Source organism: Carassius carassius, chromosome 42, assembly GCF_963082965.1.
Source record: "Carassius carassius chromosome 42, fCarCar2.1, whole genome shotgun sequence".
NCBI classification, from domain to species: domain Eukaryota; kingdom Metazoa; phylum Chordata; class Actinopteri; order Cypriniformes; family Cyprinidae; genus Carassius; species Carassius carassius.
The window spans coordinates 1,202,607-1,220,337 of record NC_081796.1 but is presented as its reverse complement, the minus strand read 5'-3'; the positions used below and the strand labels follow the sequence as shown (position 1 = coordinate 1,220,337).

General features: G+C 37.1%; 1 protein-coding gene across 1 annotated transcript in view; it reads right to left on the bottom strand.

The window, feature by feature from the left end:
- Positions 1-6,553: 6,553 nt before the first annotated feature.
- LOC132123867 (V-set and transmembrane domain-containing protein 2A-like) overlaps positions 6,554-17,731 on the bottom strand; it is a 52,186-nt gene continuing 41,008 nt past the window's right edge. The window contains exons 3-5 of the mRNA XM_059534562.1: positions 15,026-15,076; positions 14,203-14,542; positions 6,554-7,240 (exon numbers count right to left, since the gene is read on the bottom strand). Coding sequence (XP_059390545.1) covers positions 7,164-7,240; positions 14,203-14,542; positions 15,026-15,076 — 468 coding nt within the window. The 3' untranslated portion in view covers positions 6,554-7,163. The remainder of the gene's footprint in view (positions 7,241-14,202; positions 14,543-15,025; positions 15,077-17,731) is intronic.

Sequence of the window (17,731 nt, the reverse complement as noted above, 5' to 3'; positions counted from 1 at the left end):
CGGAGTCCCACAAGGGTCAATTCTTGCACCACTCTTGTTTAGCCTGTATATGCTCCCAATAAGTCAAATAATGATAAAGAACCAAATTGCTTATCATAGATATGCTGATATTACCCAGCTTTACCTACCCTTATCTTCAAATGACTACAGCCCCATTGACTCCCTCTGCCAATGCATTGATGAAATTAATAGTTGGATGTGCCAGAACTTTCTTCAGTTAAACAAGGAAAAAACTCATTGCATTTGGAAAAGTCATTGCATTTGGAAACAAAGATGAAGTTCTCAAGGTAAATGCATGCCTTCAAGTCAGGAATCTTGGTGTGATTCTGGAGACAGACCTTAGTCTCAGTAGTCATGTCAAAGCAGTAACTAAATCAGCATACTATCATTTAAAAAACATTGCAAGAATTAGTTGTTTTGTTTCCAGTTAAGACTTGGAGAAACTTGTTCATGCCTTTATCTCCAGCAGGGTAGACTATCGTAATGGTCTCATCACCTCATTTTAGAGTACTTTTACTCTTTTATAAATCACTCAGTGGCCTAGGACCTAAATACATTGAAGATATGCTTACTGAATATAAACCTAAAAGACCACTCATTAGGACTGAGTCAGAAATACCAAGAGTTGACACAAAACAAGCAGAATCCATTTTAAGTTATTATGCTGCCTGTAGTTGGAATCAGCTTCCAGAAGAGATCAGATGTGCTAAAACATTAGTCACATTTAAATGCAAACTCAAAACTCACCTGTTTAGCTGTGCATTTATTAAATGAGCACTGTGAAATATCCTAAACTGATTTCACTATAGTGTATGTATAATAACTTTCTATTCTTAACTTTAAATTCATTTTTAATGTTTTAAATCAATTTTTAATCATTTTCAAAGTTTTTAAGTTCCTTGTCTTATTATTATGATTATTCTTTATTATTATTTTCTTTTCTTTTATGAAAAGCACTTTGAATTACCATTGTGTATGAAATGTGCTATATAAATGATCTTGCCTTGCCTATTATTTATTTCTTTCTTTCTTTCTTTTGTTTTTATTTCTTTATTTCTTTTTAAATGATATGAATAAATAGCACAACATTTAAATGAAATAAAATATTGGAATTTTTTTTTTTTTTCATTATTCATCCTGCTTTCATAAACTCTCAGGATTTATAGAAGATATATTTCAGGCAGGGCCTTTATAGTGTACTTTCTTCAAGCAATTAATCATCGGATACCAGTGTAATATAAAATCTGAATTTTTAGACTGGCTTTATGGCGGCATCCAACCAAGCCACAAATATAAGTCTAATTTAAACTTTATTTAATTTAATATTTTCAAGCAGTGAGAGATATACTGACTTGCTTCCCCGGTTTATTTTTATTTTCTATATTTTGTATTTGTTTTTGAGGTAAATGAATAAAAATGAAGACAGCGCTTTAAAGAAATTGAATTCTTTCATATGTCATAGTGTGGAAATGTCTTTGAGTGCTTTATACATCAGCATGTCGTATCTTTTCTCTCATACTCAATCAATCATCTGTTATCTGATCAAACTCTTATTTAGCACGATGCTCTTCAAGCGTCAGATCGTTTTAAGGACATCTGGAGATGATACAAAAGCGGCTTCTTTCAGCAATAAAAATAAATCGGCTATGGAAAATTGATGCACCACATACTGTAAATCACGATTCACGTCTCATAAAAAATCTGTCTCTAGACAGCCCGTGAAGATATTTTATTAAAATTTGGCTCATTTTATATTACAAACTTTAGCTTCGCTTATGCCGTGACAGCTTTATATTTTTCTTGTGTCATGTATTTGAAAGAATCAGATAAACATTTAATTAAGACTCCAACAAGATGGCAAAGAGGTGATCCTTATATACACTGATTCCTTGTGTTGCCGGTGATGATGCATTTGAAGAAGATCTTACCCCGGATGACAACTTTTTGATATACAGATCCCAGGAGTGGAAGGATTGATCTCTGTATGCTTGTAAAATGGGTTTATCACATGCAGAAATCAACACGTCTAACCATAAGCATCCAAAACAATATCCAGAGATCCAAGAAGCGGCTCCATCTTTGCTCATTGTTTTGAGTCTCTATTTTGTCAAACGTAATCTCTGTTCTGTCAGATTCAGCTGCTGCTCTTCAGATTTCCAAAATCCAGCTAATATCTCCAGAGGTTTGGGCCAAAACGACATCCCAAAGGATGGAAAGTCTATCCCGTTGAGCTCTCCAAACAGATGGCGACACAAAAGCACACATATAACACTGCTGTCCTTTGAGTTAATCACAACTGTAAATCCGTATACATATACAGTTTGTCCTCTTGGAGTAAAAAAGGAAACAGAAATAGAAATAAATCATGCGGCTTGTTTTAGTTTACAGTGACTTTTACACAGACTGTACAAGGCATCAAATATATTCATCTAAATCCCATTCAAAATACTTGTCTACATAAACCTTTGAATGAAATGAGTTTGTTTTTGAAGTATGACAACCAGTTAAAATGCAGCTGATTGATTTAGTTTAGGTGTTTTGTCTATTTACAGCACACACAAATGCGGATCTTCATCAGTGTTGTGTGCCTAATTTAAAGTGCCGTCTTAAAAACAAAGTTTAATGTAGATCAACCTACTTAAATCAACAAGCCTACGCTGTACATCACCACTGAAGGACTCTCGGATAGCAGCTGCACTGAAAGTCGCATGCCCATTAATCTACAGAGAATTTAGAGCCTCCAGCTGGTTTTATGATTACTGTTCCAATTATGAAGAGTAAAATTTGGAAGAATCTTGCTGAACAACCTTCTATTGCATGACCCGTCTCATTATTCAAAGAACTATCATGGTGTATTTTTTTGTTGTTGTTTGTTTCATGACCTCGTTTAAGGATATTCTGGCAGAACACTCTAATTTGACTCTCATTTTACCATAAAGTTTTTAACTGTTCAATTTTAACATTTTTAACAGCAATTTTAAACAAAAGTTGCCTCAGGTGTCATCAATTTCTAATGCAATTGGCTATCATGTGTCTTGTGACTAATTGCAACATGGCAAGCATTTTAAAACATCTATATAAAAGTATAATATATTTATATATATTCATATTCATATTTATAATATATTTAATAGTTATAATAATATTGTATTGATAATATAAATACAGCATAATTAATCACATAACAGAAAAAAGTGCAGAAAAAAAATCACTCCATGAACATATCCCTTAGGTGAAAGTATTTTAACAGCATTTCATGTTGGTTTTGTGTTTGTTGTTGAGAGATTCTATATTTTATGTTTTAATCCAAAATAATCCCAATACAAATGCCTTGAAAACCAAAACTGAGAAGCAAACACAACACACAACTCCACCATAAAGTGTAGTGTAAAAATTAGTTTTCAGAAAGCGAGCCCAGATTTGGTGTAAAACATGGGGCTCTTATGTAGTTTGTAAACAGTACTGCAACGTGCCCATCTCAGCAGTCTTTGGTTAAATTATATAAAAACACCTCAGGACATCAATACTAGAGCAGAATGTCAAGCAGAATGAATCCCATCAACCGCAGCTTCAGATTCCTTTCAAAACCTTGACATTCCTTAAAGAATGGTCTGTTCTTGTTGATAACACAGTTTCAGTTAAATGTCATATTTTCAACCACTACCATTGCTTTTAAAATACAGTGATAAGGGCATCATGGGGGAATATGTAATTTTGATGTTTTTTTTAAACTATATCTTGGTATTAATCTCAACATGTACAATCTGACCCTGATTAACCACAATAAGATCCGTCAGTTACTTCTTCATCTAGTTTGCAGTAGAGGATATTTTAGTGTTCAAGGGTCCTATTTTAATGATCTTATAGCAAAGTGTAAAGTGCACAGCGCAGTTGCACTCAGGGTGTGTCCAAATCCACTTTCGCTATTTTAATAACAGAAAAACGATTGGCGCGCCCAGGCGCAGGGTCTAAACGGGTTGTCCCTATTCTCGAGTAATGGGTGTTTTTTGAGATGAAATGGAGCTGGTCGTGTGCGAGCAAATAGCCTAATTCTGATACATGCTATGACTATCCATTATGACATATATGTATATATATATATATATTTTTTTTTAGCCTACATAAAAAAAATCTTATGCATTGCATTCCTTTCATTTTTTTATATTTGGCATGTTTGTGTGCTGCTGTACGTCCGTGTGTTTAATCAGGAGCATGCACGCTTCTTAAATAACAAAGAAAAAACATTGCGGCAGACTTTGGACCACGTTTGAGTTGGTCTATGGCGCAGTCTATTTTCAGCTTATTAAAATAGCATTGCGCAAGCAATGTGCATGAATACCAGTGGCGGATACAGAATGTCATTAATAGGTGGGCCTGAATATACGGAGGGGCCTCGGGTTTTTTAATCTTATACACCCGATTCCCGGGCTCCGTATTATAGAGCTTTCACACTGCGCGCGGATGCGGTCCGGCGATCCGTTTCATGTGCGGTGCAGTGCAGATATCGTTTCCGCACCGAGTCTATTTCTGATGTACTGCACGCACTGAATTAAAGTGACAGGCTGACAGTGCATGGTTTGTGGTCAAAATGAACACAGGTTGACATGAAAATATAATAATCTCATCATAAATGCGTTTAATTAAATAAAATGTAGTAATCTCACCATAAATGCATTTAATTTAATTATACTCTTTTACACAGTCATCTTTTTTTTTTACTTTAGTTGAAAAAACTATTTCTTTGTGACATGCAATATTTATTGTATTAAAACTTAAATACAAAAGAAAAGGCATGATAGTCGGCTGTTTTTGTCCATTTTAAATTTTAATTTGAAATGTTTGCGATTTTAATATAAGTACTACATGGTTAAATATTTTAACACTTGTTTGAGCAACTCTATATAAGTGGCGCTGAATAATACGTTGTTTAAATTGTGTTAAAACGTCTATTAAAGAGTGTATATAAAGAGTTCAGATGCAAAAGCCTCTAAGTGCCAGCTGAAATTTTCATCTAAAATTGCGATTTTTATCAAGCTCCTATGCTTAGGTTGAGTCATTTTACTTTAATGGCAATGCACAGGTCCTTTTCCAGGCTATTAAAGTGAAATAACTGAACATAAATGTAGGAGGCTGATAAAAATCCTAATTTTAGATGAACATTTCAGATGGCACTTAGAGGCTTTTGCATCTGAACTCTTCATATGTACAAAGAGAATCGCAATGCTGACAAACCTTTTATTTTTTTTATTTTTTTTTTTACTTTTTTAATAAAAGTTTCTGATAACTTGTGTTTGTGGTAGCCTACAGTCGTGGATCAGTCAAGCACTGCACACGGAGTATGTGTGTTTCACAGTGTAACAGTGTAACAGTGGCCTTACGCCACTTTTAAGTCAGTGTGCGCGCGGAGAACGTGTGGCCGGCCAGTGCAGAAAAAAAATTCACAAGTGAACGAGCTGTGTTGCGTGATAGCATCACTGGACTGACACGTGATATGCCGACAAAATATTTTTATTTTGTAGCTATTTTTCGTAGCTACTGCACTTAAATGTCCTCAGGAAACTATTAAAATTAAATGATTTATTAATTCGTTATTATTAAAATTAAGAAAATAAATTGTTTTTATTAATCTGATTGGGTCTTAATCCGCGCCTGATGAATACATCTCTTTTTTTAGATCAGCACGCCCATGGGCGCAAAAATGAGCACAAATGCGTTTGCTAATTAAAAAAGATGTGGCGCTGGATGGAAAAATGCAAACGGCGCCGGACTGAAACTAGCAAACACACTTGCGCTACGCCTTGCGCCGCATTGCGCCGGCTGTGTGATAGGGCCCATAGTGTGTTTAGTCACTTGTGATGTAAATTAACCTTTTGGATTAAGTGCTTTTTGCATTAGAATAAGCTAAATTATTTTAAAACACTTCTTAAAGGTATCCTGCAATGCCAATTTGATATAGGGAAAATGTTATCCTCTTTCATAATTCAAACTGCTTGTAATCTGCACTCAAAATAAAAGGAAAAATTCAATATATATTGTATTTTAGTCAGAAAGACATTCCATTTTCAATTGACAAAAAAGAAAAATTAAATAATAATAATAATAATAATAATAAAGACAGAAAACCAATTCACAACAACTATAGATTTTTTTTTTCAGTTTTAGTGGAAATCCATGATGCAGCATGATCTTGAAGATGGTAAACACAGTGCGGAAATGACAGCCGCTTCAAGAGGTGAAAAGCAATCATCTTCAGCACTTAAACGTGGATGAATTGTACTTGAGATGTTTAGGAGGACACAATCACAGCATTCAGTGGTGCTGAAGGTCATGTAACTCGTGAAGGTTGAAAGCTCAAGACATTTCTTTCAATCGATTCATCTGACCCTCCAAACCCTCAACAAAAAAAAACAAAAAAAAGGAAATAAGAGCCAAACAAATAATATCTTTTCAACTACACTGAAACGATGCTCTGAGATGGCATGATTGTGTGAGAGATTTGATTTCTGCCATTGACGGCTATGCTCAAATGCTACATGCTAATGTGAGGACACAGAGTTACCAACAAGACGGAGGAGTAAAAGAACATACAGTACATGTAATATGCCAAAAACAATGCAAACCACTGCAGTTTACCACATAGTCAAGCTGAGCTCAGTTAGCGATCCAGACACAATATGTACTAAGTCGTGGTGCTGTTATTTTCACTTCAAGGCTGCTTTTGATTATGAATATACGACAAGTGAATGGCTGTACAGAGTGGAGGGAATTTGAAAGCAGATACTCTATAATTACTGTATATCTGTTCATATATTCATATGTTACACAAATATAGACTCTTCGGAACTTCAGAGCATGTATTAAATCCACAGCTGGAGATAAAAGGTCAACAAAAAACAACCAAAATATATGGGGTGCAAGACCCCGTCTGTGTATGTTTGTTCTGTCCGGAGTTTTATTTGTAACGTGAAGCACGTGTCCATTATGGCAGTTTCCTTCTCCTAGGCTTTAGAAACGAAGGTGCTTCTGGTGATGATTGTTAGACTACATTGGGTGGAGTATTGAGAGACAACAGTGCTTTCCGCTCCGTCCAAATAGCAGGCAATTTTCTCTTGGCTCTGAAATAAGAGTGATTCTGGGGAAAAAAAAGAGTCGTTGTCTTGAAACTATAGCCACGCTCCCCTCATGAGGCCGGACGTGAGAAGCAGAATAGCGAGTCCATTACTCATGGATATCCTCGTACCTGTGGAGAGAGATGACAGGATATTGAACAGAAAGGCAAAACAGAAGCACTTCACTTCAAATATAATGAAACGCACCGGTCTAGCCTTGATTATACAAGACTGAGCTAATAGCATAAGAATACTTCAAACCCACAGGCTTTTGCTGCTCATTTATTGTACGACCCTTTACATTGCAAAAGGAAGTACTTCAAAAAAGAACAATAAATGCAGATTTTACAGCAAATATATTGTAAAAACAGGCATGATTACAAGCTGTTCCACAACATAAGTAAAATATGGAAATTATCATAACTAATTGCTGACTTTACATCTAACTGTTGTTATGTACACTTTGTATTTGCATCTAGGAAATCCAGAGGTGTCAAGTAACGAAGTAAAAATACTTCGTTACCTTACTTAAGTAGAAATTTGTGGTATATATAAATTACTTTAGAAAATATTTTTTAGCCGACTTTTTACTTCTACTTCTTACATTTTCACGCAAGTATCTGTACTTTCTACTCCTTACATTTTAAATATAGCTTCGTTACTGCTATTTCATTTCGGCTTGTTTTCATTCCGGCTTGCCATCATTCAAAAAAAAAAAAAATCTATCCAGATAAATCGTGCCATCCAAATGCAGCGCAGCAGCGCAAGCGGACTCGAAAAAAAGGCATCTGAAATAAGCCAACTCCCATGAGTATATCATGCACACTAGTGATGCGTGGGTCGGGCTTTCCAACCCATGGGTCCCGCTTTTATGAAATTATTTGTCCCGCCCCAGACCCCCTGCAGATTAAGTAAAATTTCCTTACCAGCCCCAACCCGACCTGCAGGTTATGAGGCGGCTTATTATAATTCAGCTATCAAACTGCCCAGCTATTTCACTTCAGCACCGCATTTCACACACACACACACACACACAGCGCGCGCAAATGAGGATTAGTGCATGTAGCCAGTGAAGTCTCTATCCACAAACAGACGTACATCGTCTGCAGATATAGGGTATTTCACTGCACTTTAACAAGTAATCTGAACCGCCTATATGTGTGCAGTATTTTAAACCAGCCCTCACTAACTGAGTTTATGGCACATTTATGTTACAATGCATATCGATGCATCAGTCTCGTCATGAGGCGCGCGGTCTGGAGTGCTGTATGACTGTTGCATCAGTTCAATTCAACTTTACTCCAAATATATGAACTTAACTGTTTTGAATAGCCTACTTTATATTAATATTGTTTGTTTATGTCCAATATTAGTGTTAAACGAATATGAAATCTACTATTGATTTTCTATGTTGACTGATTTTGCAGAACATTTAGACTGATGACTTCATATGACAGCTGCGTCCGACTATATATGAACTAGCTGTTTTAAATACAGTATTTTATATTTACATTAGTGTATCAGTATGTTGGAAAAAAAAAAAAATTCGATTATTGGTGATTCCATAGGCTCTCTCTCGCGCACCTGCATGGTTTAAAACACCAAATAGTTATGCTATGACAAGAACAAAGAGTCTCTCTCTTGCTCCACTCATGCACGATAATATCGCGTATCGTCGATCTGATCTGATTTGAAAAATTACTATCACCCAACACTTTCTTTGTTTTGTTTTTAATGACCCGCCCCGTAATGAGACAACCAGCGCATCACTAATGCACACAGTGTTGCCTTGCACGCTAGTGACAGAAACGAAGAGACAGCTAGCTGCGCTGCTGGAGTTACGTCGTTGGACGCCGGTGGAGCTATGTGGCGACATTTAAAAGGTGTAACAAAACCCGGTGAGCAGACAACACACGAGAGAAAACCTGACGATGAAACCAAAAAAGAAGAAGAGACAAAGAAAAACAAAAGACTTTTCAACGAAAAGTGGAAGTCAGGTCAAGAATGGCTGGATTCACAACAACAAAAATGTGGCTAGAAAAAATGCTGTGTGGCTAGTAACTTTGAAAAAAAAAAAGTTAATGTCAAGCCCTGTATATATATATATATATATACAGTCATGGCCAAAAGTTTTGAGAATAACAAAAATATTGGAAATTGGAAAAGTTGCTGCTTAAGTTTCTATAATAGCAATTTGGTGAGAATGGTGAGAATGTTGATGAGCACAAGGCTGGAGATCATTATGTCAGGCTGATTGGGTTAGAATGGCAGACTTGACATGTTAAAAGGAGGGTGATGAAATCGGGTGGACAAACAAAAACCCACTAATTCTGACAAACTCCAAGAAGTGATTATGAAAGAATGGGTTGCTGTCAGTCAGGATTTGGCCCAGAAGTTGATTGAGAGCATGCCCAGTCGAATTGCAGAGGTCCTGAAAAAAAAGAAGGGCCAACACTGCAAATACTGACTCTTTGCATAAATGTCATGAAATGGTCGATAAAAGCCTTTGAAACGTATGAAGTGCTTGTAATTATATTTCAGTACATCACAGAAACAACTGAAACAAAGATCTAAAAGCAGGTAAGCAGCAAACTTTTTGAAAACTAATATTTATGTATTTCTCAAAACTTTTGGCCACGACTGTATATATATATATATATATATATATATATATATATATATATATATATATATATGTTTGTCTGTGTGTGTGTGTGTGTGTGTGTGTGTGTGTACAGTGGGTACGGAAAGTATTCAGACCCACTTAAATTTTTCACTCAGTAATATTATTAATTATTTATTTTCTTAAGTGAAAAAGAGCTTCAAATGCAGCCAAAAATCTAACACCGCAAACTAAAAAAGGTATTTTAGTTTTACAATATAGCTGTATAAAAAACTGCAACAAATAAGTCTATGAATATAAAAAATTATATATGAATCAGATAATCTCTTTACAACAAAACAAGTAAAAAACATCTCGGTTACGTACGTAACTCTCGTTCCCCGATGGAGGGAACAGAGACGTTATGTCAAACGACATATGGGGGTCTCACTTGGGAGGCCAATCATCTCTGAGTTTAAGAGAAAACGCCAATGAAAATTGGCTAGTGGATTTAACATACCTGAGCCACTCCCCGTGCCAACGGGTATAAATAGTGCGACAGGTGCATCCATAGGTTTTACGCTGAGGAGCTGAGAACATGTTCCGGCAACAGCGACCGGTTCAAGGTTGTGGCATGGGGACATAACGTCTCCGTTCCCTCCATCAGGGAACGAGGGTTACGTATGTAACCGAGACGTTCCCTATCTGTTGGTCACTACGAGTTATGTTGAACGACATATGGGGTCCTATGGAAAACGCCACAACCTGAACACTGTCACAACCCTGTGGCGCTGCAATTGTCGACAAGCCCTAGCGTGCCACAAAAGCTACGCTTAAGGTCGTAACCTTCCCAAAGCCCCAGCGCAAATTCACTGACCTTGGTACCGAAGGGGCCAAAGGGTGAGTACATCGCTGCTGGAGAAGGCCACGCTGCTGTTCCGCCCACACAAAGTTAGTGGAAGGGATTTCAACCTTTGGAGAAAGATTGCTTCAAATCTTCCCTATTTGTTCTTACAGCTTGGCAAGACGATGGGGAAGCGAGCCTTAGGAAAAGGTCACTACGGAGACCACATCCTACCCATAGGGAGGTGACATGTGGAGATACTGATATGGACTGGCCTTGGGGGCAGTACTACATATGGAATGGGTCTCTGAGGCAGGTCCTACCTTAGAGTAGGGATGGAACAGCTGCCAGAAGAGACTGACAGAGCGGGTCTGTCAAGGGAAGACACGGGTTTGCCAAGAGGGCAAATGAAACGGTAAATTCTCATGAAGTGACGGTTTATGTGTTCGTGTCCTCATATAGTGACACACGGCAGAGACGACAAAACAGCAAGCTCCCGCGCATCTGAGCCCGTCAGCCACAAAGATGTAGAATTTGCAGGAGTAATATTTAAATAGTATTTTGCAGTTTAATATTCACAGACATTAGTATATATTCGGCTACAGTCTGGAGCCCTGCGCTTAGACTAACACGGAAGTGACTGAATGCAGCTGCAGGTACCGAATATACTCGAGAGTCGGTAACTTACTACCGATACTAAAGAGACGCTGGTATCATCACATATTTACATTTTCAGCACCGACTTGGTAGTGAAGTGCCAGTACTTGTGGCATCCCTAGTCGCCATTTTACTGTCTGGTTGGTCCAGTATGAAATACTGCTAAACAGTGGACATACTGCTAACCACTGATCTATAATATAGAAGCGGCTTCACTGTCTGTTGGCAGTTTAGAACGCGATGAGCGATCCAGTCATATATAGATCAGTGCTGCTAACGCGTTTTCATTTCTTGTTCGCTGCTCTAAATAGGGGTTGCTTGTGGCAACACAGCACAAATTCCTGTGTTTGCAATGCATTTTGAGCAGCGAAGAAGAACCGTGCAGCAGTTAGCCAAAGCTAGCGGTCATAACTAGGTCTTGTTTAACAAAATGGTATCGGATCGGTATATGGGTTCATGTACTCGCCGATGCCGATGCCAGAATTTGTTGTGGTATATTAGTCATCTGGTTGCCAATGTAATGTTTCTCATTTTTGATTAGTGTAACTTTATGTTCCTAAATAATGTAGGTTGTTCCTGTGGTTTAAGTGATAGAGCATTGTGTTAGCAGCGCAAGGTTGTGGGTTCGATTCCCAGTTAACACGTTAGGTAAAAATTGTTAGCCTGAATGGACTTTAAGTTGCTTTGGATAAAAGCGTCTGCTAAATGCTTTAATAATTATTATTATTATTATTAAAATATCATAGTACTAAAGCAACAAGGACGTTCATGCCCATGCTATAGATATATGTGCAATATTACTAATACTATTACTTTTTTAACATAAAGTGCAATCAGAACAACTCTACATTACCCAGGTACAACAAAATAGTCCTGTTATTAGTCTGTGTAAATAAAGAAGATGCTATCTGCCTATTCACAGAGGCCTTGTGCTAAAACCTCCCCATATAAATCAAGCTGAAACTGCCATTACACCATGAAAAGGGGTTAATGTGGAGCCTCCTGCAGCCAAATCTGCCTTTCTAAAGGCTTTTCAGAGTATTTTTAAAACAACCTATATGTGCCGACAGCTGTGTTACAGAGAAACACAAGTACAGCTCTGTGCTGGATGCCAGTTTAGAAACAGATAAAACATCAATTTAATTAAAATATTATTTATTTATTTATTTTGTGGTGCAGGTATGTATAGGAACACTTTGATAAATGATGGATGTCTTACACTTTTTCCACAAAAAGTCAGTTTCTGGGTCCTATTGTTAGCAGGTTTGATCATGTTCCATTTTCTCACTCAGTACTCTAAATACGCCTGAATTTTTTAAACCGCATTTCAAGTTGTTTTTCCTCATATTTGTTTGTCCTTTGAACAATGAAACTAGGTGCGATACAAGGCCTGAAAACTTCAAAGCAAATGCGATCTAATTCCGCTCTGAACTTATTGCACACCAGCCTCGAATACAGAAGAGAACAGGAGAAGCTCAAGGATGTATACTGGTCATAAAACCCTAAAACAAGGCAACAAAGAGGAAATGGGAAATTAAATATTCAGTAAATCATGGTGACATTTACAGGATTTTTCCGTCAGCCAGAGCGTGGCGATGGGAGGGGGTTCGGTGTCCGGGGAGCTTCGCTGGAGCTTTAAATCAGAGAGGAGAGGAGGATCCTCCCATGACCCTCTGCTCCTCTCTGCCAGATCTCATTTGGCCCGAGGTGATCAAGCCGAACGGGAACCTTCCTGAAACAAGCAATCACATCGGCCCCAAGCTTTCCTCCCTTCTTTTGCTTGCAGTAATTAATCATTCTTGCAGGCCCTTTTAACTCTGGGCCGAAATGCACTGTTGATTATGCATCACATCTATAGGTTCATTACCAGTCGCATCTGATTAGCTGTAAGGAAGAGAATGAGTCATGCCAGAATGTCAGGAGCTGTAATTACATCTCGCTGATGCTGTAGTAGTGACGGACCTCTAAGGCTAAAAGAGCGTAGAGTATTCGTGGCTTCTAGCATCTCTTACTTTTTTTTTTTTTTTTGATTTGTATGATCTTTGGTGGTTTTGGATATTCCAGAATGTACGAATTGGTTCCTATTCAAATCAAAATTGGCCACGGTGTGCAGGATGTTGAATTAGAATGACAGGATTGGATATTCAGCAAGGTTACTCAATCTCATTAGTCTACCATGATTTAGAATACAACGATGCAGAGTGTGTTAAATATAACCTGATTTTAAATATGTAAACCTAATACCTGATTTTAGTGCAGACTAGTAATACTTGAAATGCAAATATTCAAGATCTGGTGCAGATATTTTCCAGAGGCAATGTTTCCTTTCAAAAGACAAATTAATTTTGAGGTCAGTAGAGTACCTACAGACTATTAAATTATAATGATTTCATGCTCCATGCAAATTAAACATTTTACATATGTACAAATATGCTTTTTATATTTACATTTGCAATATTATGTTGCAACTAATTAAAAGAGCAATAATAACTGGTTGGTCCCTCACGGTAAAACTCTCAAAGACATTTTTATATAGCAATGAAAATGTAGAAGCATTATTGCAATAAAAGTATGTGCAGTAATGTGAAACTTTACAAAGTGGCTGCAATTTTGAATTCCAATTACATAAACACTGAAGTAATTAAATGTAGCTTATTACACTTGCAGTGATTGGCCATAAATATCTTGCTCACATATGAATTATTATGTACATATTTTAAGTGCAAATTAAAATACTAATAAAAGTCGCTCATTAGAAGGATGATGTTTATTTTATTTATTTTCCAGTAGAGCATGATATTTAATACAGTGGAAAGTTTGAAAATTCCCTCAACACTGTAATGTCTTTAATTCTATGGCATCACAGACAATTAATAATGAAATCTTGCAGATACACATGAGCCCATTTCTAATGACAATCCGCAAACATGTTGAAACACAATGACAGAAACAGAAATCGATCCCTGAAGTGCGCGTAAAGCATCTCATACCTGACCCTGTGCTGTGCTCCACTGTTTTGGAGTGTGACGTCTGCAAAGTAGAAGTGGACTGGGACTTCTGGTCTGAACTCATGCTGTTGCTGTCCTGGCCGAGAGCTGAGTTGCTCTTGCGGGGTTTCTTATCAGTCAGGTGCAGTGGAGAGCTCTTCTTAATGGCCCTGTTGCGCGGGCGGATGGTGGCGTTGACTTTCAGGTAGGCTTGAGCTTTGTAATCTTTCAGTTCTCCATAGTTTGCATCGGTGACGCGACATTCGTATAGACCCTCATCATTCTTGCTCACCCGAGAGATCTGCAGATTGTGGGAGATGTCATTGCCTTGGACCTTGGCTGTCTGTGAAGAGAATGGAAGACAGATCCTTACATGTACTTGCTGCTCTAGACCAACCGATAACATCTTTTTTTTGCCAGCGTCTTTGCTTTAGAGGCCTTTCATAACAGCAGAGGTGCCATCAAGTTATTTTAACCCTATAAAGCCTAACTGTATCATATATAATGTGCAAAAGCCTCTAAAAGATCAATATTTGCTGTTGCTTGCAATCTCCCCTACATGGAGATCCTGTTGTCTGATTGATAGTTTAGAGATTTATATGCAGTCAATGCTCTTTTATTGTAATTTTACAATACTGTATCTTCACGTGTCTTTCTGCTTTCAGCTCTGATTTTATATCAAGTAAACTGCATTAACCACCTTTAATAAAGAGATTATTCTCCCAAAAATCAAATACACGTCATTATTTACTTTATCGTTGCAAATATGGTTTCTACAGTATGTAGTAGTGCATTCTGAATATATAGCCATAGGTCATGTACTCACACTTATTTTAGTCCCTTCTTCATCAGGATCAGGATCTGGAATCAGCTCCATCTGCTCATGAACGACAATAACAGGAGAGTTTAGGGGTTCTCATGTTTAAAATCAAATCTGCACTTTTTACACTGTGTATGATAATGCTGTGATGACTAATGTTTTCACAATGAACTGAAATATGTACATTTGATACCTTAGAAAATAGATATTCATTATCACAGGGAACAACTGGCACAACATTGAGTGCAAAAAACATGAACAATAATTAATTTACTTTTATTCATAAAGTATTTCCATATCAGCTGAAACTCTGTTATCTGATATTTCTGTTGGGGGTGGTAATAATAATAATAAGAAGAAGAATAAGTGTAAAAGTAAGTGTAAGAGTAAGAGTAAGAGTAAGAGTAAAAATATTAGTCTATTAGTATAATTATTAGTATAAAAAAAGAATCAATGTTATTTTAATACTACTTCTAAGAAATATATTACTATTGTAACTGCAAGTATATTATTTTACTTCACACTGCAATAGTAAAAGCCTTAATTTGTTTACTTGCAAGAGTTCAAGCTTTTGTTTTGGTAAAAAACTGCAGGGAAGCCTTTTAAGTTTCTGTGACAACAGTTTTCCAAACACATCTCATTGTGAATCTTGTTAAATGCTGTGATCGTCTGACCATTGTTGACAAATTGTTGAAGATTATACAACTGTGGAAATACATCATATCTGGTGCATGCTGTGTTCATAAATACATTAAACTCACAACACATTCAGAGATATTTGGTGCATTTACTGTAAACCGAGACATTTAAAGTGACAGACTTTGCTCTGAAACACAATGCAGAGACCACACACACACACACACACACACACACACATACACTTCATTCAAACACACACAGTGTTGCTCTCTCTATCTTTCTTTGGTCATCGGCAGTAAGTTAACGCAATGCTGGAAAACACAACACTGATTTTGCCCAGATTTGAGCAACAATGTACAGTCTGGACAAGTCAGAGGTAGTTGCAGATTTGAGAAATCACTGAAAAGATTTCACAGAAAATCGTGCACTGTATGATGGGAACAGACTTCCATTTGTTTTGCTTCAGACAATAAATCCAGTCAGTCAGAGGACCAAACATGATTGATATTTTGAGCCGATTTTAGAACCTGAAGAGGCATTTATGTGTTTAATGAAGCTCAGAAGTGGCATAAATGCATTTACACAGAAATCACAGCTTTATACAATACTTTGACTCTAAGGGTTGAGGTGGGTCTGAGCAGACATTATGTAGTCTGACTTTTAAGCAGCAATGCATCTTCATACTGAATTCTGAGCAGGCATAGAGCAGGTGTAGTGTATGATCCTCAGATTTTCCTTTGTTGGCAAGTGTGTGATGCCTTGTGTTTTTAAAATAGGTTGAAGTTTTGACAGTTAAGTTGTACTTCCCAGCCTTCACTGTTGAAAACAAGAAAGTGAGAAAGAGCAGATGGTTCTGGTGCATCAATGATACGGACAATCAGAATTATTACCGGTAATCAATATTAATAAGTATATATATATATATATATATATATATATATATATATATATATATATATATATATACAGTACAGACCAAAAGTTTGGACACACCTTCTCATTCAAAGAGTTTTCTTTATTTTCATGACTATGAAAATTGTAGAGTCACACTGAAGGCATCAAGGGCTATTTGAGCAAGAAGGAGAGTGATGGGGTGCTGCGCCAGATGACCTGGCCTCCACAGTCACCGGACCTGAACCCAATCCAGATGGTTTAGGGGTGAGCTGGACCGCAGACAGAAGGCAAAAGGGCCAACAAGTGCTAAGCATCTCTCGGGGAACTCCTTCAAGACTGTTGGAAGACCATTTCAGGTGACTACCTCTTGAAGCTCATCAAGAGAATGCCAAGAGTGTGCAAAGCAGTAATCAAAGCAAAAGGTGGCTACTTTGAAGAACCTACAATATGACATTTTTTCAGTTGTTTCACACTTTTTTGTTATGTATATAATTCCATAAATAATTCCACACGTGTTAATTAATTCAGTTTTGATGCCTTCAGTGTGAATCTACAATTTTCATAGTCATGAAAATAAAGAAAACTCTTTGAATGAGAAGGTGTGTCCAAACTTTTGGTCTATACTGTATATTGTGACGAGTGGGGCGGGGCCGAGAGCCGTGGGAACGGAGCGAGGTGGGTCGAGCAGGTGTCGCTCAGGTGTCGCTCAATTCCAATCACTCCACCGGCCTCGCTCCGTTCCCACGGCTCTCGGCCCCGCCCCACTCGTCACATATATATATATATCTCTGTGTGTGTGTGTGATGCCTATGTTAAATTTGCTTTATGGAACCAAATCATTTGACAATGAGTCAGACTAACTGAAATAAGCCTGGCTTATTTGGTAAACTTGTTTTATGAAACTGGCCTCGAGGAATTAGAAGTGATCATATTTCTTTTTGAAATTGCATTGTGCTGGATCTAACTAATGACCTAACTAATCTGTTTGCATGTGCACACACAGCAAATTACAGCCAGAAATTACATAATACAATGTGAATTATTCCAGTTTTGCATTCAGTCTGTGCATTTTATTTATTTATTTATTTATTTATTTATTATTATTATTACTATTTTTATTATTTTTTATTTATTTATTTTATTTTTATGTTAGTCCAGCATGCCAGACAGACATCTGTG